Genomic DNA, 20,923 nt, shown 5'->3' with positions numbered 1-20,923 from the left:
TGTTTGTTCTATGTTTGTTGTGGGATGTATGGGGGTGTTACACACGCGTGGGGAGGTCAGAGGAGAGTTGTGACATCGGTTCCCTCCTCCCATCGTGTGGGTCCCAGGGACTGAAGTCAGGTTTTCAGGTGTGACAGCAGGAGCTGCATCTTTCTGGCTCAGACAGTGTCTTTTCTAACTAGTACTTCATTGCTCCAATATAAGGCCCTATTTAAAGACTTATTAGCCCAGGTGGGTGGCACATACATGCCTATAATCTATAATCCCAGCAACTGAGAGGCTGAGACAGGAGGATTGCTATGACTTCAAGGCCAGCCTGGGCTACATAGCAGACCTTGTCTCAAAAATGTGGAACTGGAGGGATAGGTCAGTGCTTAAGAGTGATTGTTCTTGCAGAGAGCCCAAGTTTGGTTTCCAGCACTTATATCAGGCAGCCTACAGCCACCACTATCTCCCAGCTCTAGGGAATCTGATTCCCTCTGCTGGTCTCCACAGGCACTGGCACATACATGATGCACATATGTACATGTTTGTACACACATACTTAAAACATAAAAATAAGTCTTTGAAAAGACCACCAGGTGCCATATTTCAACTGCGTAGACTTGAGGATGATTGATAAGTTGGCTGCATGGCTAAGTGGGCCCAATACAAGTTAGTGTCATAGGCTGGACCCTTAGATTTCCATAAGAGAGAAGAAAAGGTTGAAGTGGTAGGAACCTTTTCACACGGCTTCCTAAGTCCCCAGGGGAAAGATTGTGAAAGGGAGCATAGAGTGAGGGAGCAAGGGGGAGGGCAGGAAGAGCACAGAATCGGAAAGTTTCACAGATCCAAGGTAACTTTCTGGGCTTGGTTTTGTTAGTTTGGAACAAGCTCTTGTTATGTAGCCTGAGCTGGGCTTGAAATCAAAACAGTCCCCCTGCCTCAACCTCAGAGTGCTGAAATTCCTAGTCTGAGCTACCGTACCTGGCTTATAGCTTTAAAAAAATAGTGCTGCATTATCTGCTTTATTTATAGTGAATAAATTAAATTCTAGGACCTGTGAGATGCCGTAAGGAATAAGGGCTCTTGTCGCCCCAGCTGACAACCTGAATTCAGTCCTGGAACCCACTTGGTGGAAGGTGGGAGTTGACTCCCTCAGTTGTTCCCTGGCCTCCACGTTGTGCTGTGGTATTTGTATGCCCATCAGTAAATAAATAAGTATCGGTAAATAAAATAAAAACAGTATCAGTAAATAAATAAGTGTCAGATTCCCTGGTTTGGTCATTTGAAATCAGGATGAAGTAATGAATGAAATAAAAAAAAGAAGTAGCTGAGAGGAGGGTGGGCATTAATTTAACCCACAGTATTAATTATATGTATGGGACAAGCCTTGTTATGTGATCTACTTCCCTCTGTTAGGGGCACACCCCAGTCTTAACCCTGGTTTGAAGGTAGATATCCTATTGTGTCTCAGGTCTCTGATGGTTACTTATGCCCTGCTGGGGACAATGGAAGGGAACGTGTAGTGGGAAAGTCGGGCTTACATTGTATTCCTTCCTGTTTCTTACCCTCGGTGGGGAATTCTTTTCTACCTGTGTGCTTCACCCTTATGCCTTCACCCATCAAAATAATACACCACGGTCCTCAAATTCTAGCTCGTTCTGCTGACCACAGTTTTCCTACCCCCTTGCTTTGAATATGTCCTCCTCATCTTGTACTCCTAAGTTTTTAGTCTATGATTGATTGGTTGATTAATTAATGATTGATTGATTGATTGAGGTACTAGGAGGTAAACCTAGGTCCTACACATGCTAGGCAATCCCTCTCCTAACCCTGAGCATCATCGCTAGACCCATTTATTTGTTTGTTTAACAGAGATTTTTTTTTTGTTTGTTTGTTTTTCGAGACAGGGTTTCTCTGTGGCTTTGGAGCCTGTCCTGGAACTAGCTCTGTAGACCAGGCTGGTCTCGAACTCACAAGATATCTGCCTGCCTCTGCCTCCCGAGTGCTGGGATTAAAGGCGTGCGCCACCAGCTCCCGGCTAACAGAGATCTTGTTTAGAGACCTTGAACCCAACTCTGTGGCCCAGGCCTCAGCTGGCAACCTTCTGCCTCCTGTTTGTGATTACAGGTCTGTAGCAGGGTTCCCTACATTTATGTGTAGTGCTTTGTTCTAAATGAATCATTACAGCTAACTGATAAACTTGTGATTTGATTCAAATGCCCTTGAATTGGCAGTTGTTGACTGGGACGTAGTAGCTTACTTGGTAGAGTGCCTTCTAACACACACGGAGCCCTGGGTTTGATCCTCACACTTCTGCCCAAACTGTCCATTTTTTCTTTGTTCCTCTAGGCTTCCAGTCACTTTTTACTTGGCAATGCAGGCCTGGCTGTGTTCTTTGAAATCTCCTCTCTCGTTTTACTTAAATGCATAGATGTACAACTCTAGTCTGCCTTGGAGACTTTTGGGAAAGTCAGGTCATTGGTCTTTTTATTTTATCATTTGAAAAAAACTAGAAAGCTTCTACCCTTGAATGTTCAGCCTTTCAGGTAACGATGAAAGAGGGTCCACACGGACCAGAGCGGAAGATGTGTTGGGTTTAGTGTAGACGAACGGGGCTGGGCTGCTTCACCTGCTTGCGCGGCTCTGCCCTCGCACTGGCTTCTCTCCCTGTTGTACAGGGTGATGACAGCGTCTTAGTTAGACACCTTGGAGTCCTGCGTCAGGTGGTGTCCATGGTAAGGACCGCCCCAGTTTCAGAGGTGTTAAAGACCTCTGCTGAGGTGCTCTATTTTATTTTATTAGTTTGTGGGGGTTTGGGAATTATTTATTTATTTATTTATTTTGTGACAAGATTTAACCTTATAGCCCAGATTGGCTTTAAACGTGACAGTCCTCCTGCCTTGGCTTCCCAAGTGCTGGGACTGTAGGCACAGATCACTGTACCGCACTTACTGCTGTAGTCTATTTCGTGGTTAATGAAACCAAAACCTCAGAACAGTCAAAGGATAGTGACCCTGCTTGAGGAACACTTTCCATATGTTCTGTTTAATATCCCTGAAATCGGAATAGATATCCCCTCTTCTCCCTTCCTGTCACTCCCCCCATCCCTCCCCTCTGGAAGCTGTCTCATGTTACCCCGGCCGGACTCAAACCCACTGTGAGGTTGAGGATTGTGTTGAACTCTGATCTTCGTGTCACCATCTCTCAGTCGCTTGTATTCATGGCCAAGTCCGGAGAGGAAATGTTTTGATCTTAGTAGCACACAAAAATCAGCTTTAATCTAAATTAAAGACTTTCAAAACTGAGAAGCGATCTGGGATGATAGCATACACTGTGACGTGGAGGTAGGAGGGCGAGGAACCAAGCTTGAGGCCTGGGCATTTGAGACGCCACCCCAAAACAGTGCAAACAGCAGAGCGACCCCTTGAGAGAAGACGCTCTGACTTGTCTTCTGGTTGTATAGCTTACCTTTACTAGGAAAGTGCCCACAGTTTAAGATCTCACCCTATTGTTACATTGCCACACCACTCGGCTTTATGAGCAGGAGGAATCTGCTTTCTCCACACTTTTCTCTCATCATAGGGATGGTATAGGCTCATTGCAGAGAACCCCTAAGAGAAACATAAAGAAGTAATATCTATCAACTAAATGCCTGCCACCAGGAAATAACATTTCTGCTTATTTCCCTCCTGACAGTTTTTCCTTTCCCTGTCATGCACACAATTCCATGTAGATGGATTGTGCAGAGTTTGCATCTATCTATATAGGGAGGATATGCCTTTATATGCTCATATATGCTCATTGCTGTGCGTGTTAGTTTGCATATTGTCCTTAATATTTTGTGCTTGTGTATCATATGTGTATTATATGTGATCTTAAAGTGTTTTCATTACAGTTCTTTGTGTGGATGTCGTATTTGTTAACTATGAGGAATATATTTTTACTACTTTTCTAATCTTCCAGAATTTTCACAAAGACCAATGAAATGAAAGAGTTGATGGAGACCATGAGAGTAAAATCTGCTACCCTTTGGTAACTGGGTGTGGCAGCACACACCTGTAATCACTAGGCTGAAACATTTCAAGTTCTAGGCTACCACGTAGGGTTTCTGCTGCTGTGAAGAGATGCCATGGCCGTGGCAACTCTGATAAATGAAAGCATTTAACTGGGGCTGGCTTATAGCTCAGAGGCTTATTGTCATCGTGACCGGAAGCATGGTGTGCAGGCAGAAGTGGTGCTGGCACAGGAGCGAGAGTTCTACATCCGGATCAGCAGGCAGCAGGAAAAGAGAATGCAACCGGGCCTGGCTTGAGCTTCTGAAACCTCAAAGTTCACCCCCAGTGACACACTTTCTTCAACAAAGCCACACCTCCTAATAGTGCCATTTCCTGGGAGCCTATGGGGGCCATTTTTATTCAAATCACCACAGGTACATAGTAAAACTCTGTCTTTAATAATACTAAACAAACTAACAAAACATTTGAAAGATAAAGATGAATAGGTTGCTGGGCAGTGGTGGCACATACCTTTAATCCCAGCACTCGGGAGGCAGAGGCAAGTGGATGGCTCATTCTGTGAGGTTGAGGCCAGCCTCGTCTACAGAGTGAGTTCCAGGACAGGCTCCAAAGCTACAGAGATACTCTGTCTCAAAAGAACAAAAAAAGGACTAGTTATTTAAGTGGAAGATTAAGGTGGATAAATATGTTTCAGCTTAGTTTGGGCTGATTAAAACGAGATTAAGAATATTATGTAGACTAAATTTTGTGACAGCCCAGTGCTAATTTCGTACAGGGTCTCTATCTCAGGTAGGCCTTAAACTCACTTTGTAGCTAAGGATGACCTTGAATTTCTGAACTCTTGCCTGCACCTTGTAATGCTGGGAAGCCAGGCTTACAAAATCATGTCTGGTTTATGCTGTGCTGAGATGAGACCCCAGGCCTCCTGAGTTCCTGAACGTTAGGTAAGCGTTCTACCATCAGATCTGCATCCCCAGCTGCTCCCTGCCCCGTTTCAGGTTTTGAGGCAGAAGCTCAAACTGTTAGCTTAGGCTGGTCTCAAACTGGAAGGAAGCAAACTTCCTGCTGTGTTTTCCCAAGTACTAGGATTACTGCTCTGTGCCTCCATGTCCTGCTTGCAACACTTCGCGTAAATCTTTGCTTTCAAACAAAATGCTTTTGACTTAGCCTGACTAGGGCTTTCCTTCTTATTAGGTTACCCACCATTAGGGTACATGCTTACATTGACTTTTTATTTTTATTTTTTTAAATGTTTTTTTTGAGCTATATAGACTTTATTTTTTTAGACAGGGTGTCTATGTAGCTTTGGCTGTCTTGGAACTCTTTATGTAGACCAGGCTGGCCTCAGACTCACAGGGGTCCACCTGCCTCTGCCTCCCATACACATTTCTATTTTATGATTTTTTTTTTCCCCTCCCTAAAATTTTGTTGGTTTTTGTTTTGTTTTGTTGATGGTACCAATTATATATACAGAAAATAGTTCAGGTAATGTTTGGTAGAAAGCAATATAGTAATAATGAAATCTGAGGTTGTGTGGACGATATTTTCCCAACCAGCAGCTGACAAGTTCTGGGATTTGCACATACCACTTTACCCACCTCTTTTACTAACCCCTCCCGACTCCAGGCTGGAGCACAGGACCTTGCTCCAGCTAAGCAAGCATCTTATCACTGAGCTACGGCCCTAGCCCTTCAGTTGAGTTTTTTAAGCTTAGGTTTCCCATGTGTAAAATAAATATTATAATGTTCATTTGTTTTCAAGCCTGGAGATAATGTATAAAAGCTCCCAGAGATAGGTCATACGTACTCATCTAATGAACAGTAGTCACGTGGTTTTCAAGCCCCTTTCCTTCATAGCTTCTAGGGGAAAAGTCAGTGAGGTGTTTGGTTTTGTGTTTTAATAACCACTTTCTACATCCTTTATAACAAAGACTGAATTAATCCACCATGGCATGTGTAGGTTTGGTACTGGTTGGTTCCACAGTTGTTTGAAAATTGCAAAGACACTTTTATGAGTGCCGGATGCATGATGTATAAATAGAGGTGGTATTTGTCAAGACAGGGTGGCCCATGCCTGTAAGCTCAGTACTTGGGAGGCTGAGGCAGATCACCTCCAGTTTGATGTCAGTCTGGGCAAAAGATCAAAAAAACCAACCAACCGACCAAGATACTGAAAGTCATTGGGGAAGGCAAATGGAAAAAGAGAGAACTTTAGAAAAGGAGTTAGGTACAATGAAGGAAAAGGACAAGGAGCATCTTTCCAGGGCAGACCCTGGAGTCAGGAGTCAGGGGCACATTTGACCCAGATTCCTGCCCTGCCTGGGGATGCCTGCTTTGTCTAGAAGGGTTGGGTTTCTGATCGTGCTACAACCTCTGTGCCACAACCTGGGCCGAAAGGTTCCCTGGGCCGAGCCAGGCACTGAGTCAGAGCCACCAAACAATTCTTAGACTCCTAGGGGCCTTGTGGAGTCAGCATAATCCTTCTTAAAGCCATCTTTGAGGAAATTGTGAGTCCTGTGTCCTGTGGCGTTTGAGATGCTAAAAAACTGCCCTGATTGGTTTGCGCTGGGGCTGCTTCTCCCAGCCTGCTTGGAAGTTTTTCAGCCTTTGGAAGAATTATTTGATTCATCCACAGATGACTCTGTTTTCTCATTTCAGAACTCAGTCCGATGTAGCTTCAGCCTGGAGGCTTTCTATAGAAGCTGCTTTCTGAGGTGTGGCTGTGAGCGCGTTTGTAAATCTGTGCCTAAAATGTCTGTCCATTCCACCCGGGTACCTCTCTCGTTCCTGAGCGTGTGTGCTTTTATTATGTAGGTTCCCAACCACAGGATCTTTGTTCCCCATTCTTGGACTCTTCCGGGTGATCTAATTCAGCTGCTTGCTTAAAATAGAAGGTTCATATGAGCCCCAAAACACAGTGCATTTGTTTGCTGGGTTTCTGTTCGTTTGCCTTTCGTTGTTTGGAACAGCGTCTTATTCTGTAGCTCTGCGTGGCCTGGGTACATACAGAATGGCTAGCAATCCTCCTGCCACAGCCCCGAGTGCTGGGGTGGTTACTAGATTACCTAGACACCTTGCTTTTCTAGTCATTGTCCTCTCCCTCAGCATCTGTCCACCCCTTGAGGGCCACTGGCTGAGGGAAGTTAGTACGCACAGAGGCGAGTTTGAGAGGTCAAGTCAGTAGAAAAGCCCCAGCTAATGCCATGTCCCTTCAGTTACTCAGACTTCATTCGGACTAACTGTGCTCACATTTTGAATTCTAAATAACAGTTTTGTGTGCTAGGAGAACGTGAAAGGCAGGAGCAGCCGCTCCATTAGCTGTCCTCTCACAGAGGGAGTGGCGGTAGAGTCACCAGTGTCATCTCTGAGGATTTCTGAAGGGAGTTTAAGAAGCTTCCTGGTCTCCACAAAGGCAGTGTTCTTGAGTCCACTGGCAGCAGCTTCTGTTGACTATTTTTTGTTAATTTTTCTTATTATTTTTATTGAGCTATATATTTTTCTCCATTTCCTTTCCTTCCTCCCCTCTCTGACTTTTAATTCCTCAGAGAAAGACAGACATTAGAATATGAGCATTAGGCAGCGAATTATAATACAGTATATAAAGTGCTACATTTAAATGATTGTCTTGGGCTGGGCGGTGTGGCGCACTCTATTAAGTGCTCGGGAGGCAGAGGCAGGCGGATCTCTGAGTTTGAGGCCAGTCTGGCCTATAAGAGCTAGTTTCAGGACAGGTTCTAAAGCTATAGAGAAACCCTGTCTCGAAAAACCAATACATACATACGTACATACATACATAAATAAGAAGAAAAAGAAGAAAAGATTGTCTTGGATTCCTGAAGTGCCCACGTACAAATTTGAGTTCAGGGGGAATGAAAGGCAGGCGTTAATCCTGTTGGAATGCTCTGCACCCCTTCTGGGGAGTCAGAAAACTTGACGCTTTCTGCTTTACACCGGTTGTCACACCAATGCCTGTCCTCTCATGCTGCCCTGTTGTCCTTTCTCTGTGACACTGTTTCTCCTCGTTGTTAGACAAAAGCAAGGGCTCTGCATTCATCTGGCAAGCAGTGCATAAGGAGTAAGAGCTATGTCATACTGGGTGTGCCGGCACCTGCCTGGGATCTGTACTCGGCAGGTGAGAGCAGGAGGGTTGGTTGCCTTGAGTTAGGGGCTGTTCTGGGCTACAGCATGATTCTGTCTTAAACAAGAAAAAAAAGACTCATCAATTTTTGTTATTTTATAATGCATGTGTGTGTGTGTATGTGTGTGTGTGTGTGTGTGTGTGTGTGTAACACTCACGTGCCACGGTGCACATCTGAAGGTCAGGGCAGTTAGTGCTCTTTCTCTAGTCAAGGGAAACTCTCTAGCAACTGAACTTGGGTTGCCAGGCTCACACTGCGACAGTTTTCCAGCTGAACGGTCATGGTGCCTGCCCGCCTCTGCCCGCCCCTGCCCATTTCTGCCCACCTCTGCCCGCCTCTGCCCTAACTCAAGTTTAGCTGTAGCTGAAGGAAGGAAGACTTGACTAAGCAGTTTTTACTGACATTTGTATAACTTCTTTAACAACCCCTCCCCTATGCTTTTATTGTCTTACACTTGATACGTGGGTGTGTTGCCCTGGTGTCAGCGTGCGAAGAGTGCTGAAAGGGGTGGCTTGGAAGCCTTTCCCTTGTCTCAAGAACCTGGGCTTCTCTTCAGTGCTGAGTGAAATTGAGATTTGACTCCAAGCACAGGGAGGCCGTGGCCTTACACACATGGCTTGTCCCCTGCACCCTTCTGACTGTCCCTGACCTTAGCGCTTAGCACTTTCTGCTTCAACAATGAAAAACTCCATTCTAGAACTTACCAAGGGCATTGCACTGCTCACTCCACAAGGACAGGGTGCTGGGTTCGTGTGTTTATTATTGCCTCCCTAGTTAGTGCCTCAGAGTGCCCCAAATTTGTCCTAGTCCTGGGTGGGATCAAAAGATCCTGCCCCTGCCCTCTCAGTATATTTCTCCATTGGAAAAAAAAATTACTTTACTTTTTAAAATTTATTTTAGGGCCAGGTGTGGTGGCACATGACTTTAACCCAGAGCTTGAGGCAGAGCCGTACGTAGCATCTGTGAGAGTGTGGTGGCATATTCCCACTACCCTGCTGCCCTTTGTGCAATTGCGTGCATAGGCATGTCTAGGCTTTTGTTTTACTTGCTCACTCCTATTTGTTTCTTTATTATTATTTTGAAACAGGGTCTCACTAGAATATCCCAGGCTGTTCTAGAACTCTGTGTAGCTCAGCCTCATCTCAAAATTATACCATTCCTTTTGTGTCAATGTATTGTAACCTGAAAAAATGACATTTATATTCATAATATATAAATATTTTCAAAAACTGCAAGTATTTATCTTAAAATATTAAGGACAGGGCTGGAGAGATAGCTTAGAGGTTAAGAGCACTGACTGCTCTTCCAGAGGTCCTGAGTCCAATTCCCAGCAACCACATGGTGGCTCACAACCATCTGTAATGAGATCTGGTGCCCTCTTCTGGCCTGCAAGTATACATGCAAGCAGAACACTGTATGTAATAAATAAATCTTAAAAAAAATATTAAGGACATCTAGAGGCCCAAATAACAATTGTGTATAATTTTTATTTGTGTATATTTTAAAACAGAGACACCTCCTGCCTCTGCCTCCTGTGTGTCTGGATTACATGTGTGCACCATTTCACATGGTTCTACATATTTATTTTCATAAGATTTTGTATGTATAGATGTGTATATATAACATGCACACACACTCTTAACTTTTATGAATATGTATGGCAGTATTTAGCTATACAACACATACATATTCATGATGTTCTTTCTTGTTTTTATTTTTTGGTTTTTCAAGACAGGGTTTCTTTGTGTAGGCTTGGCTGTCCAGGAACTAGCTCTGTAGACCAGACTAGCCTTGAACTCACAGAGGGCTGCTTGCTTCTGCCTCCTGAGTGTTGGGATCAAAGGCATGTGCCACCATGACTTTATTCATGTTTTATGGTTAGCTAAATACATAGTTATGGAAATAGGAATAAATATTAAATAAACATAGCTATGATACAAAATGACATGCATTAAAATGTAAATTGTGAGGGTTGGAGAGATGGCTCAGTGGTTAAGAGCATTGTTGATCTTGCAGAGGACTGGGATTTGGTTCCTAGCACCAATATGGTAGCTTACAACCATCCATAACTCCAGCTCCTGGGGATCTGATGCCCTCTTCTGACCTCTGCAGACACTAGGCGTGTGCACGGTATTTATATACACATGCAGGCAAAACACATACAAGAAGATAAATGTTTTTAAAAAATGGTTTAGAATATTCGTTATGGGAACTTAGGGGCAAAGGGATTCATTTAGGAAAAAAGACTGCGGTAATTACATAATATAGACATAATGTATTGATTTTTGTTTTCTAAATAAAACTATTAAAAGAATGTTCTCATTTTTATCTGCTTGGTGTATGTGTTTGGGGGCAGGGTCTTAGTCCAGGTGGCCTCACACTTGCTCTGCCTCTGCCTCCCATTTCTCCCATTGTGCCCCTCTGATGTTAGTGTCCTTCCTAGATGCTCGTTTACCAGGTGGTCCTTCAGTATCCTTGGGGACGTAGGCATATCGCCAGGCATGGTGGCACGTGATGATCCCAGCACTTTGGAGGTGAGGGCTTGGAAGATCAAGGTTGTTTGTCTACATAGCAACTTTGAGGGAGGAAAAGAGAGTAGAAAGGCGACAGGTATATATTTTCTTTTTGGGGGGGGCGGGGTTTAAGGCAGGGTTTCTCTGTAGCTTTGGAGCCTGTCCTGGAACTAGTTCTTGTAGACCAGGCTGGCCTCAAGCTCACAGAGATCCTCCTGCCTCTGCCTCCTGAGTGCTGGGATTAAAGGCGTGCGCCACCACCGCCCAGCAGGTATATATTTTCAACAGGCTATATGTTATTACTGTGTTTTCATACATGTCTGAAACGACAAATCAACGATAGAAATTATTTCTTCTGCTTTGACTCCTGTGAGCTCACTTGTTTAGTATGGCTTTCCGTCGACCCACACTTTAAGGGATCCCCTCAGAGAAACGTCAGTGACCCACAAGCAAACGCTGACATTTTTATTTATTTGTTTAAAACTTTAGGAACTGAAGCCACTGTTTCTGAAGGAAGTTGGTTGTCACTTTGATGATTTTGTGACCAATCTTATTGAAAAGTCTGCATCTCTGGACAATGGTGGGTGTGCTCTTACAACCTTCTCCATTCTTGAAGAAATGAAAAACAACCACAGAGCCAAGTGAGTATGTGTGTTGTTGTTGTCTCCCAGAGTAGACATCTACTCCAGCCAGCTCCGTGGTCAGAATGTGGAGTGCAGTGGAAATGCCCCGGGTCACACCTTGTCCCCACTTTTTCTTTTATATTTTTTATCTTTTGAGTCAGCTTCTCACTATGTTGCCTTGGCTGGCCTGGATCCCTATGTGGATCAGGTTGGCCTCGAACTCACAGAGAGTTGCCTGCCTCTCTCTGCCTTCTGAGTGCTGGGGTTAAAGGTTTTTTTTTTCCCCTTCTTAATATAGGGTACCATTTATTTTATTTTATTTATTATCACAGCTTATTTTATTTATTTATTTATTTATTTTGGTTTTTTGAGACAAGGTTTCTCTGTGTAACTGCCCTGGCTGTCCTGGAACTCGCTTTGTAGACCAGGCTGGCCTTGATTGAATTCACAGATTATCTGTCTCTGCCCCCGAGTGCTGGGGTTAAGGGTGTGTGTCACCACTGCCTGGTTAACTTAATTTTTTTTTACATTCATCTATTTTGTTTGTTTGTATGTATGTGTGTATGTTTGTATATATGTATGTGTGTGGGGGGGCATGCAGTCCACAGTGGACATGTAGAGGTCAGAGGACAGTTTTTGATTGGCAGTTCTCTCCTTCCACCCTGTGGATCCCAGATTGAATTAAGGTTGTCAGGTTCGGTGACGAATGTCTTTACCTGCTGAGCTGTAGCACTGACCCAGTATGGGTTTTATAATGTGGATACAAAACCTTAAACCAAGCCCCTCGTGGTGAGGTAGATGCCACAGCTATCCGCATGTTACAGATTAGTGCAGCTATGTGAGATTCCACATCAGGGATCTACCCTGGAGTCTGCTCCAGAGTCCTTGATGTAACCACATCCTTCCCATGCCTGTTGTGTACTATTTGGTGTGTACTCGTAGGGAAGTACCGTGCAGTTAGTATGTGTTTAGAGGGAAGGCATCAACGGCTACTGTGTGCTACTTTGCCCTTGTGGGCTCCCTGCTAGTCTCTCCCGGAGAATGGTTGTGAGTGTAATAGCCAACGGCAGTGCCCTAATAAGATGGTATGTGAGGCACTAAATGTGTTTTATCTCCCAAAAGCAGCTGATATGATGAGGAAGCTAGCTGTTGGGGTTGTTGTAAGGTCTTTGACACTGAGAAGTGTCCCATAAACATCAGGTCAAGAGATGCTGCCAAGCCTGAATTCAATCCTTGGTTTAACCTGGTGAAAGGAGAGAACTGACTCCCTGCAAGTTGTCCTCTGGTCTCTGTACACATGTGTGGTCTACCCTGCCCCAAATAAGACACTAACTAAAATGTTAAAAGTAAACAAGCATCAGGCAGTGTGGAGGACACATCAATAGCAGTGTACCCCAATTAAGACATTAACTAAAATGTTCAAAGTAAACAAGCATCAGGCAGTGTGGAGGACGTCAATAGCAGTGTGCAGTGTGGAGGACGTCAATAGCAGTGTGCAGTGTGGAGGACATCAATAGCAGTGTGGAGGACGTCAATAGCAGTGTGCAGTGTGGAGGACATCAATAGCAGTGTGGAGGACGTCAATAGCAGTGTGCAGTGTGGAGGACATCAATAGCAGTGTGGAGGACGTCAATAGCAGTGTGGAGGACATCAATAGCAGTGTGCAGTGTGGAGGACATCAATAGCAGTGTGCAGTGTGGAGGACATCAATAGCAGTGTGGAGGACGTCAATAGCAGTGTGCAGTGTGGAGGACATCAATAGCAGTGTGCAGTGTGGAGGACATCAATAGCAGTGTGCAGTGTGGAGGACATCAATAGCAGTGTGGAGGACGTCAATAGCAGTGTGCAGTGTGGAGGACATCAATAGCAGTGTGCAGTGTGGAGGACATCAATAGCAGTGTGCAGTGTGGAGGACATCAATAGCAGTGTGCAGTGTGGAGGACATCAATAGCAGTGTGCAGTGTGGAGGACATCAATAGCAGTGTGGAGGACGTCAATAGCAGTGTGCAGTGTGGAGGACATCAATAGCAGTGTGCAGTGTGGAGGACATCAATAGCAGTGTGCAGTGTGGAGGACATCAATAGCAGTGTGGAGGACGTCAATAGCAGTGTGCAGTGTGGAGGACATCAATAGCAGTGTGCAGTGTGGAGGACATCAATAGCAGTGTGCAGTGTGGAGGACATCAATAGCAGTGTGGAGGACATCAATAGCAGTGTGCAGTGTGGAGGACATCAATAGCAGTGTGGAGGACATCAATAGCAGTGTGCAGTGTGGAGGACATCAATAGCAGTGTGGAGGACGTCAATAGCAGTGTGCAGTGTGGAGGACATCAATAGCAGTGTGCAGTGTGGAGGACATCAATAGCAGTGTGGAGGACATCAATAGCAGTGTGGAGGACATCAATAGCAGTGTGGAGGACATCAATAGCAGTGTGCAGTGTGGAGGACATCAATAGCAGTGTGGAGGACGTCAATAGCAGTGTGCAGTGTGGAGGACATCAATAGCAGTGTGCAGTGTGGAGGACATCAATAGCAGTGTGGAGGACGTCAATAGCAGTGTGGAGGACATCAATAGCAGTGTGCAGTGTGGAGGACATCAATAGCAGTGTGCAGTGTGGAGGACATCAACAGCAGTGTGCAGTGTGGAGGACATCAATAGCAGTGTGCAGTGTGGAGGACGTCAATAGCAGTGTGCAGTGTGGAGGACATCAATAGCAGTGTGGAGGACATCAATAGCAGTGTGCAGTGTGGAGGACATCAATAGCAGTGTGGAGGACGTCAATAGCAGTGTGGAGGACATCAATAGCAGTGTGCAGTGTGGAGGACATCAATAGCAGTGTGCAGTGTGGAGGACATCAATAGCAGTGTGGAGGACGTCAATAGCAGTGTGGAGGACATCAATAGCAGTGTGCAGTGTGGAGGACATCAATAGCAGTGTGCAGTGTGGAGGACATCAATAGCAGTGTGGAGGACATCAATAGCAGTGTGCAGTGTGGAGGACATCAATAGCAGTGTGCAGTGTGGAGGACATCAACAGCAGTGTGCAGTGTGGAGGACATCAATAGCAGTGTGCAGTGTGGAGGACATCAATAGCAGTGTGCAGTGTGGAGGACATCAATAGCAGTGTGCAGTGTGGAGGACATCAATAGCAGTGTGGAGGACATCAATAGCAGTGTGCAGTGTGGAGGACATCAATAGCAGTGTGCAGTGTGGAGGACATCAATAGCAGTGTGCAGTGTGGAGGACATCAATAGCAGTGTGCAGTGTGGAGGACATCAATAGCAGTGTGGAGGACATCAATAGCAGTGTGCAGTGTGGAGGACATCAATAGCAGTGTGGAGGACGTCAATAGCAGTGTGGAGGACATCAATAGCAGTGTGCAGTGTGGAGGACATCAATAGCAGTGTGCAGTGTGGAGGACATCAACAGCAGTGTGCAGTGTGGAGGACATCAATAGCAGTGTGCAGTGTGGAGGACATCAATAGCAGTGTGCAGTGTGGAGGACATCAATAGCAGTGTGCAGTGTGGAGGACATCAATAGCAGTGTGCAGTGTGGAGGACATCAATAGCAGTGTGGAGGACATCAATAGCAGTGTGCAGTGTGGAGGACATCAATAGCAGTGTGCAGTGTGGTGGTACATCACCTCCGGGTCTTTCAGGATGGGTGGTTCAGGGTCTGCCTTACCATGGGCTAGAAATGGAATCTCTGGTGCTTCAGTTAGACATCTGGCATAGCTCCTACTTAAATAAGTATACATGCACCCACTCCACAGCACTGCCAGGAGTAGTGAGATAATGTGCATAAAACCCTCAACATAAGCTGGGTGGTGGTGACGCACGCCTTTAATCCCAGCACTTGGGAGGCAGAGGCAGGCGGATCTCTGGGAGTTCGAGGCCAGCCTGGTCTACAAGAGCTAGTTCCGGGACAGGCACCAAAGCTACAGAGAAACCCTGTTTCGAAAAACAACAACAACAACAAAAAAACCCTCAACATAGTACTCGATTGGATGGGGAAAGGCAGGCAAGGAATGCTAGCCAGTACACTTGCTGGTAAGCACACTCTTGCTCCTGCGATTAAGCTTCTTATTGTTCTTCTACTATCTATGTTTTAATTTTTTTTCTTTTCCAGAGATCTAAGAGCACCTCCAGAACAAGGGAAGATCTTTATTTCAAGGCGGTCTCTGTTAGAGTGAGTTATTTTTGCTTTTGTTAATTATTAGTTTGATTTAGGAAGGAAAAACAGTCTTGATTTATAGACTTTCTGGTCTGTCTGTCTTTCTATCTAGTTTGTTTCAAGACCATATAAGTCATGAACGTTGATGTTTTTATGTTCCTTCTCGCCTATCTTCTAGTTCTCTTTCTGGCTTCTTTGGAAACGTTAGATATAAAAGCAGCTAACTATCTTTTGAGAGATTCTTTGAAATTGTGTTACACAGAATTGTTTATCAAGAGAGTTAGCAGAAGAGAATTTGGAGAGAATTTTGGATTTGCTGCTGTCTTAGGGTTTCTATTGCTGTGAAGAGACACCATGACCACAGCAACTCTTACAAGGTAAACACTTAGTTGGAGTGGCTTACAGTTTCAGAGTCCATTATCATCATGGCGCAGCATGGCAGTGTGCAGGCAGACAGTGCTGGAGAAGTAGCCTTGTTCTGCATCTTGACATGCAGGCAACAGGAAATGAACTGAGACACTCATTGTGGCTTGAGCATATATGAGACCTCACAACCCTCTGCCTCAGAGACACTGCCTCCAACAAGGCCACGCCCACTCCAATAAAACCACACCTCCTAATAGTGTCACTCCCATTGAGGGCCATTTTCTTTCAAACTACCACAACTGCTTTCTTAATGTGTGTGTGTGTTTTCCTTTGATTATTGATAGTTTTCTTTTTAAAAACCCATGATAATCTAGTCTCTTTAAAATTTCATGCAATGAATGCATTGTACTGTCTTAATTCATGAACCAAAGCAAAAGGTGCACTTTGGATGGGAGATGGCTGTTTCTTCTTTCCTGTTATTAGTCACTGATAAGTCCCCTACTTATTCACGTATTCATTGGGATATTGATGAAGTTTACCAGCATTAGGAGAGAGCATTTGGTTGGTGAAAATTACGTCAGGTGCTGTGATGTGCCTTCTTTTAAATATGAACCTTGTTTATGAAAACATACTTTATAAGCCAAATTGGGGTGTGGTTCCTAACCTTGATATGAAGGACAGAGTTTTCTAATATTCTGTTCATGTTGTCCTTTAAAGCAATTGGGCCGTGTTCTTTTTAAAATTTATAATCTGAGAAAAATGCAAGCTTTCCACAAAGAAGCAAGAGTCACTATTTAAACATTTTAACATAAGAGTTGCATTATTTAAAATTAATAAAATGAAGGGGGCTATAGTTCAGTGATAGAGTACTTACCTAGGCATGCATGAAACCCAGAGTTTAGGCCTCATTAATGAGAAGGGAGGAAAGGGAAAAACAAGGGAGAAGTGTTATCAGTATACTTGAATTTAGTGGGTGGTGGTAGTGCATGACAGGCGGATCTCTGTGAGTTCGAGGCCAGCCTGGTCTACAAGAGCTAGTTCCAGGACAGGCTCCAAAGCTAGAGTGAAACCCTGCCTTGAAAAACCATAAATAAACAAAGAGATAAATAAATAAATAAATTAGACTTGAACTTAAAAAATAGAAATGTGACCAAAGAAATGGCTTAGCTGGGCTTTTGTTAGAATTTGAAGAGCCATTATGCAGAGGCTTAAGAATATTTTAGATCCTTCAAAGTCATTTAGAAGCCGCACATACTTCCCATACAGAGCCAGTTGGATAGAGAAGATGCTGACTGAGGAAGAGTCACCCAGAGGGTTTTTCTGCTAAAAGGCAAACAGCCAGTCTGAAGGACTGCAGGCCAGCAAAAAGTAAACAGCGCTGGTTAAGGTTTAAGTTGGTGGGCGGTAGGTAGCTGGCTGCCATCGTCACAAAGGAACACAGATTTTGTAAAGTTTTAAAGCTGGCCTCTTGGCTCCAGAGACTTGGAATAGAGCCTGTGTCCCTCCTTTCTGGCTGCCCGCGTTTGCCCACACAGAAAACAGCTCCCGGTGGGTTTCCTAGACGGAGACTGCTGCTCTGGGGTAGCCATGCTGTGTTCCGTGAATCAGTATCCTATTTTGGAAAGAAAGTTTAAGAACCCGCTTTTTTTATCTTGATTGTATCACTTAATTTCTGTATATTTCAGGTTTATACTGTGCTCTTTTGAGTTTTTAAAGTGATTTCTCAAAGAGTAGATTGAACATCTTGTAAACTGCTTTAAAAAGTATCATTGTTGTGCGGTACTTTAAAATTAAATATAGATGATTAACTCATGATTTGCTTGACCTACATTTGCAGTGAACTGTTTGAAGTGGACCACATCAGAACGATCTACCACATGTTCATTGCTCTCCTCATCCTCTTCATCCTCAGCACGCTCGTGGTAGATTACATTGATGAAGGAAGGTAAGAAGGCAGGCGGGTGTCTGGCCAGCGGATGTGTGAAATGACTATTCTCATTTGCTTAAAATAATTCCAGGACAGCTGCATTAGTGATGAGTTTCTTCTCCTAAAACTAGAAGAAAAAGTTCGGTCACTCATCAATGTCATCATCAATTTTTTTTTCCTGAGGAAGTAGTCCAGCTAGACTCAGGTGTGCTATATGGCTGAAGGTGACCTTGAACTCTTGATCTTCCTCTCCCCCAACCCTCCAAGTGCTTGGAAGACAAGTCTATACTGCTGCTCCTGGTCAACCATGCTGTGATTCTCAACAGCCGAACTATACTCACGGCTCTTAAAATGCTTGCTTGCTCTCTTGTTCTCTCTCTCTCTCCTCTCTCTCTCTCTCTCTCCTCTCTCTCTCTCTCTCTCTCTCTCTCTCTCTCTCTCTCTCTCTCTCTCTCTCCTCTCTCTCCTCTCTCTCTCTCTCTCTCTCTCTCTCTCTCTCTCTCTCTCTCTCTCTCTCTCTCTCTCTCATGCATGGTTACAAAAGGCCATTTTTGTGCAAGTACATAGTGTTCCTTGATCTTACTTTCCCCATATGGTAGCTGCCCACCTCTTAGTCCCCTTTGTTTCCCAGTTTGCTTCTACTTTCCTATCATCTGCACATACACGATCTTTAGTGCCTAAAGTCTAGAACCCACAAATGATAGAAAACATGTAATATAAATAACTTTTTCTGAGGTTGACATAATTCCCTTAATAAGATTATGTCCAGTTGCACTTGTTTTCCTACAAATGATAAAACTTCATTCTTTAGATTGAAAAAAATTTCATTGTGTATACATACCACGTTTCCTTACGTGTCCTCCATTGATGGACACTTAGTTTGGTCAGTAACCTAGCTGTTGTGAGCAGAGCTGTAATAAAGACACGTGACATGTTGATACCCGTGACCTTGGTATGTGAATGTTGCAGTATTTATAAAAGTTGAAAGCTATGGGTGTATATGTGTGTGAGAGAGAGCATTTTAAGTTCTGTACGTTCATTGCGTATCAATCATTCACTCCTTTTTACTTTTCTCCCTCCACAGGCTGGTACTTGAGTTCAATCTCCTGGCCTACGCCTTTGGCAAACTGCCTACTGTTATTTGGACTTGGTGGTCCATGTTCCTGTCTACACTCTCAATCCCCTATTTCCTGTTCCAACATTGGGCCCATGGCTACAGCAAGAGTTCTCATCCACTGATCTATTCCCTTGTCCACGGCTTTTTCTTCTTAGTCTTTCAGCTCGGAATCCTAGGTTTTATCCCAACATATGTTGTGCTAGCGTATACACTGCCTCCAGCCTCCCGGTTCATTGTTATACTTGAGCAGGTAAGGATTTGAGTGGCACTCGGAATGAAGCTATGCCTACTTAACTAAGAACAACAATGATCCAGTACTGGTGCTCTTATTAACTGATGCAAGCACTGGATATGTGTTTATATGTATCTAATACCATTATCTGTGGAATTGAAGGGATTTTGAGTCAGGGGCTCTTGTATATCCAATTAACTTCTAATTTTCCTGCCATCTGCTCCCAAATCCTGGGATTGCAGGTATGCCGCCAATTCTTTAGAATTGAAGTGTTTACCTGGGTCATATCATTTTAAAGAATTTGTTCTACTTCAGTTATCTGGAGCTGAAATAAGTTATATGGAACTATTTTTGAAAAAAGTTTTGAAATATTTTTTTGTAAAAGTTTTTGGATGAAGTGCTGAACTCATCATGCCCTCATGTAGCTACTCTTGTTGAAATGAGACATACATTTTAATTTGTTTGTCCTACACTCCGGGGGTTTCTGTCTTGTGTTGACCAATGGAAAGGAACATTGTTTGAGCTTTTCCTTTGCAGTGCCAGGAGAGAGTCAGGCGGGACCTCCACCACTGAGCTACACTCAGCCCTTGAACAGACTTTTTCTTTGTGGTTTTTTCATGACAGGGTTTCTTTGTGAAACAGTCCTGGCTGTTCTGGAACTCACTCTGTAGACCAGGCTGGCCTTGAACTCACAGAAACCCATCTGCCTCTGCCTCTTCAAGTGCTATGTTTAAAGGCATGTGCCACCACTGCCCAGCCCTTGAACAGATTTTTAACTTCTCAATATTATATTTTTTAATAAACAAGACTTCTGTTAGATACAAAATAATTGAAGAGATTATATATCTTTCTCTGCAAGGTTTTTTTTTTTTTTCCCCTTTATAAAGGCTAACGAGTTGGTATGTGCAAATTTAAGTTTTGTGTGAATGTTACCCAGTGCAGTTTTGGACAGTGTTGGGATTGACTGCCCCTCTCCTTTGGCAGATCCGTTTGGTAATGAAGGCCCACTCGTTCGTCAGAGAGAATGTGCCGAGAGTACTCAATGCAGCCAAGGAGAAATCAAGTATGTAACTCTTCACCTAAAAGGACTATTGATGGGATATTTCATCTTTTTGCATGCTGGAATGACATTGTATTCTGTAGAGAGTATATTTTATTCTGTGCATGGGATCCATATTGATTTGGAAGACTCATTAGTTCCTGTTTTGTTCCTGTTTTGTTTTGTCCCTTTATCTACAATGCAAAAAATGTATCTTTAGACTCCTGTAAATGGAATGTTCATAGCCTCACTCCACCTGTGTCTGCTTACTTTGCAAATTGTGGCTTCCCTCTGTTTTTATCGTAGTCACAGTAATGGCTTAAAGAGATTGGCAGTACCGGGTTATAGCATGAATAACAAGTCATTTAATAGACCAGGAAGAAAAACAGGAGCCAGGAGGTCATGCTGTTCTTCTCAGTTCTTCTTCTCTTATTCCTTCTTGTTTTCTTCCTCCTCCTCTTGCTCCTGCTCCTCCTAACCCCCCACCCCACCTCCAACAGGGTTTCTCTGTGCAGTCCTGGCTGGCCTTAACTTACAGATGTTCATCTGCCTCTGACTCCCAAATGTGAGTGCTGGGATTAAAGGCGTGCACCACCACTGCCTGGCCAGCCCTGTTCTTGCTTTCTTTTTCGGTTCTTCTAGTTTGCTGGGAGAAGTCAAAGATCTTGTAATCCTTTTTTAGGCACAGTTCCAGTACCCACAGTCAACCAGTACCTGTACTTCCTGTTTGCTCCTACACTTATTTACCGTGACAGCTATCCGAGGTAACCTTGGGGGAGATGTGCGGGAGCCCA

General features: G+C 44.1%; 1 protein-coding gene across 1 annotated transcript in view; it reads left to right on the top strand.

Moving 5' to 3' along the window:
- Positions 1–20,923, top strand: part of Soat1 (sterol O-acyltransferase 1) — a 53,280-nt gene that overhangs the window by 19,501 nt on the left and 12,856 nt on the right. Inside the window, exons 4-9 of the mRNA XM_075988317.1 lie at positions 11,142–11,293; positions 15,404–15,463; positions 17,652–17,759; positions 18,826–19,108; positions 20,075–20,153; positions 20,812–20,893. Of these exons, the coding sequence (XP_075844432.1) occupies positions 11,142–11,293; positions 15,404–15,463; positions 17,652–17,759; positions 18,826–19,108; positions 20,075–20,153; positions 20,812–20,893 (764 nt within the window). The remainder of the gene's footprint in view (positions 1–11,141; positions 11,294–15,403; positions 15,464–17,651; positions 17,760–18,825; positions 19,109–20,074; positions 20,154–20,811; positions 20,894–20,923) is intronic.

This window comes from Microtus pennsylvanicus, chromosome 10 (assembly GCF_037038515.1).
Source record: "Microtus pennsylvanicus isolate mMicPen1 chromosome 10, mMicPen1.hap1, whole genome shotgun sequence".
NCBI classification, from domain to species: Eukaryota; Metazoa; Chordata; class Mammalia; order Rodentia; family Cricetidae; genus Microtus; species Microtus pennsylvanicus.
Note: the sequence above shows the minus strand (reverse complement) of the source record. Positions and strands in the feature narration are given on the sequence as shown.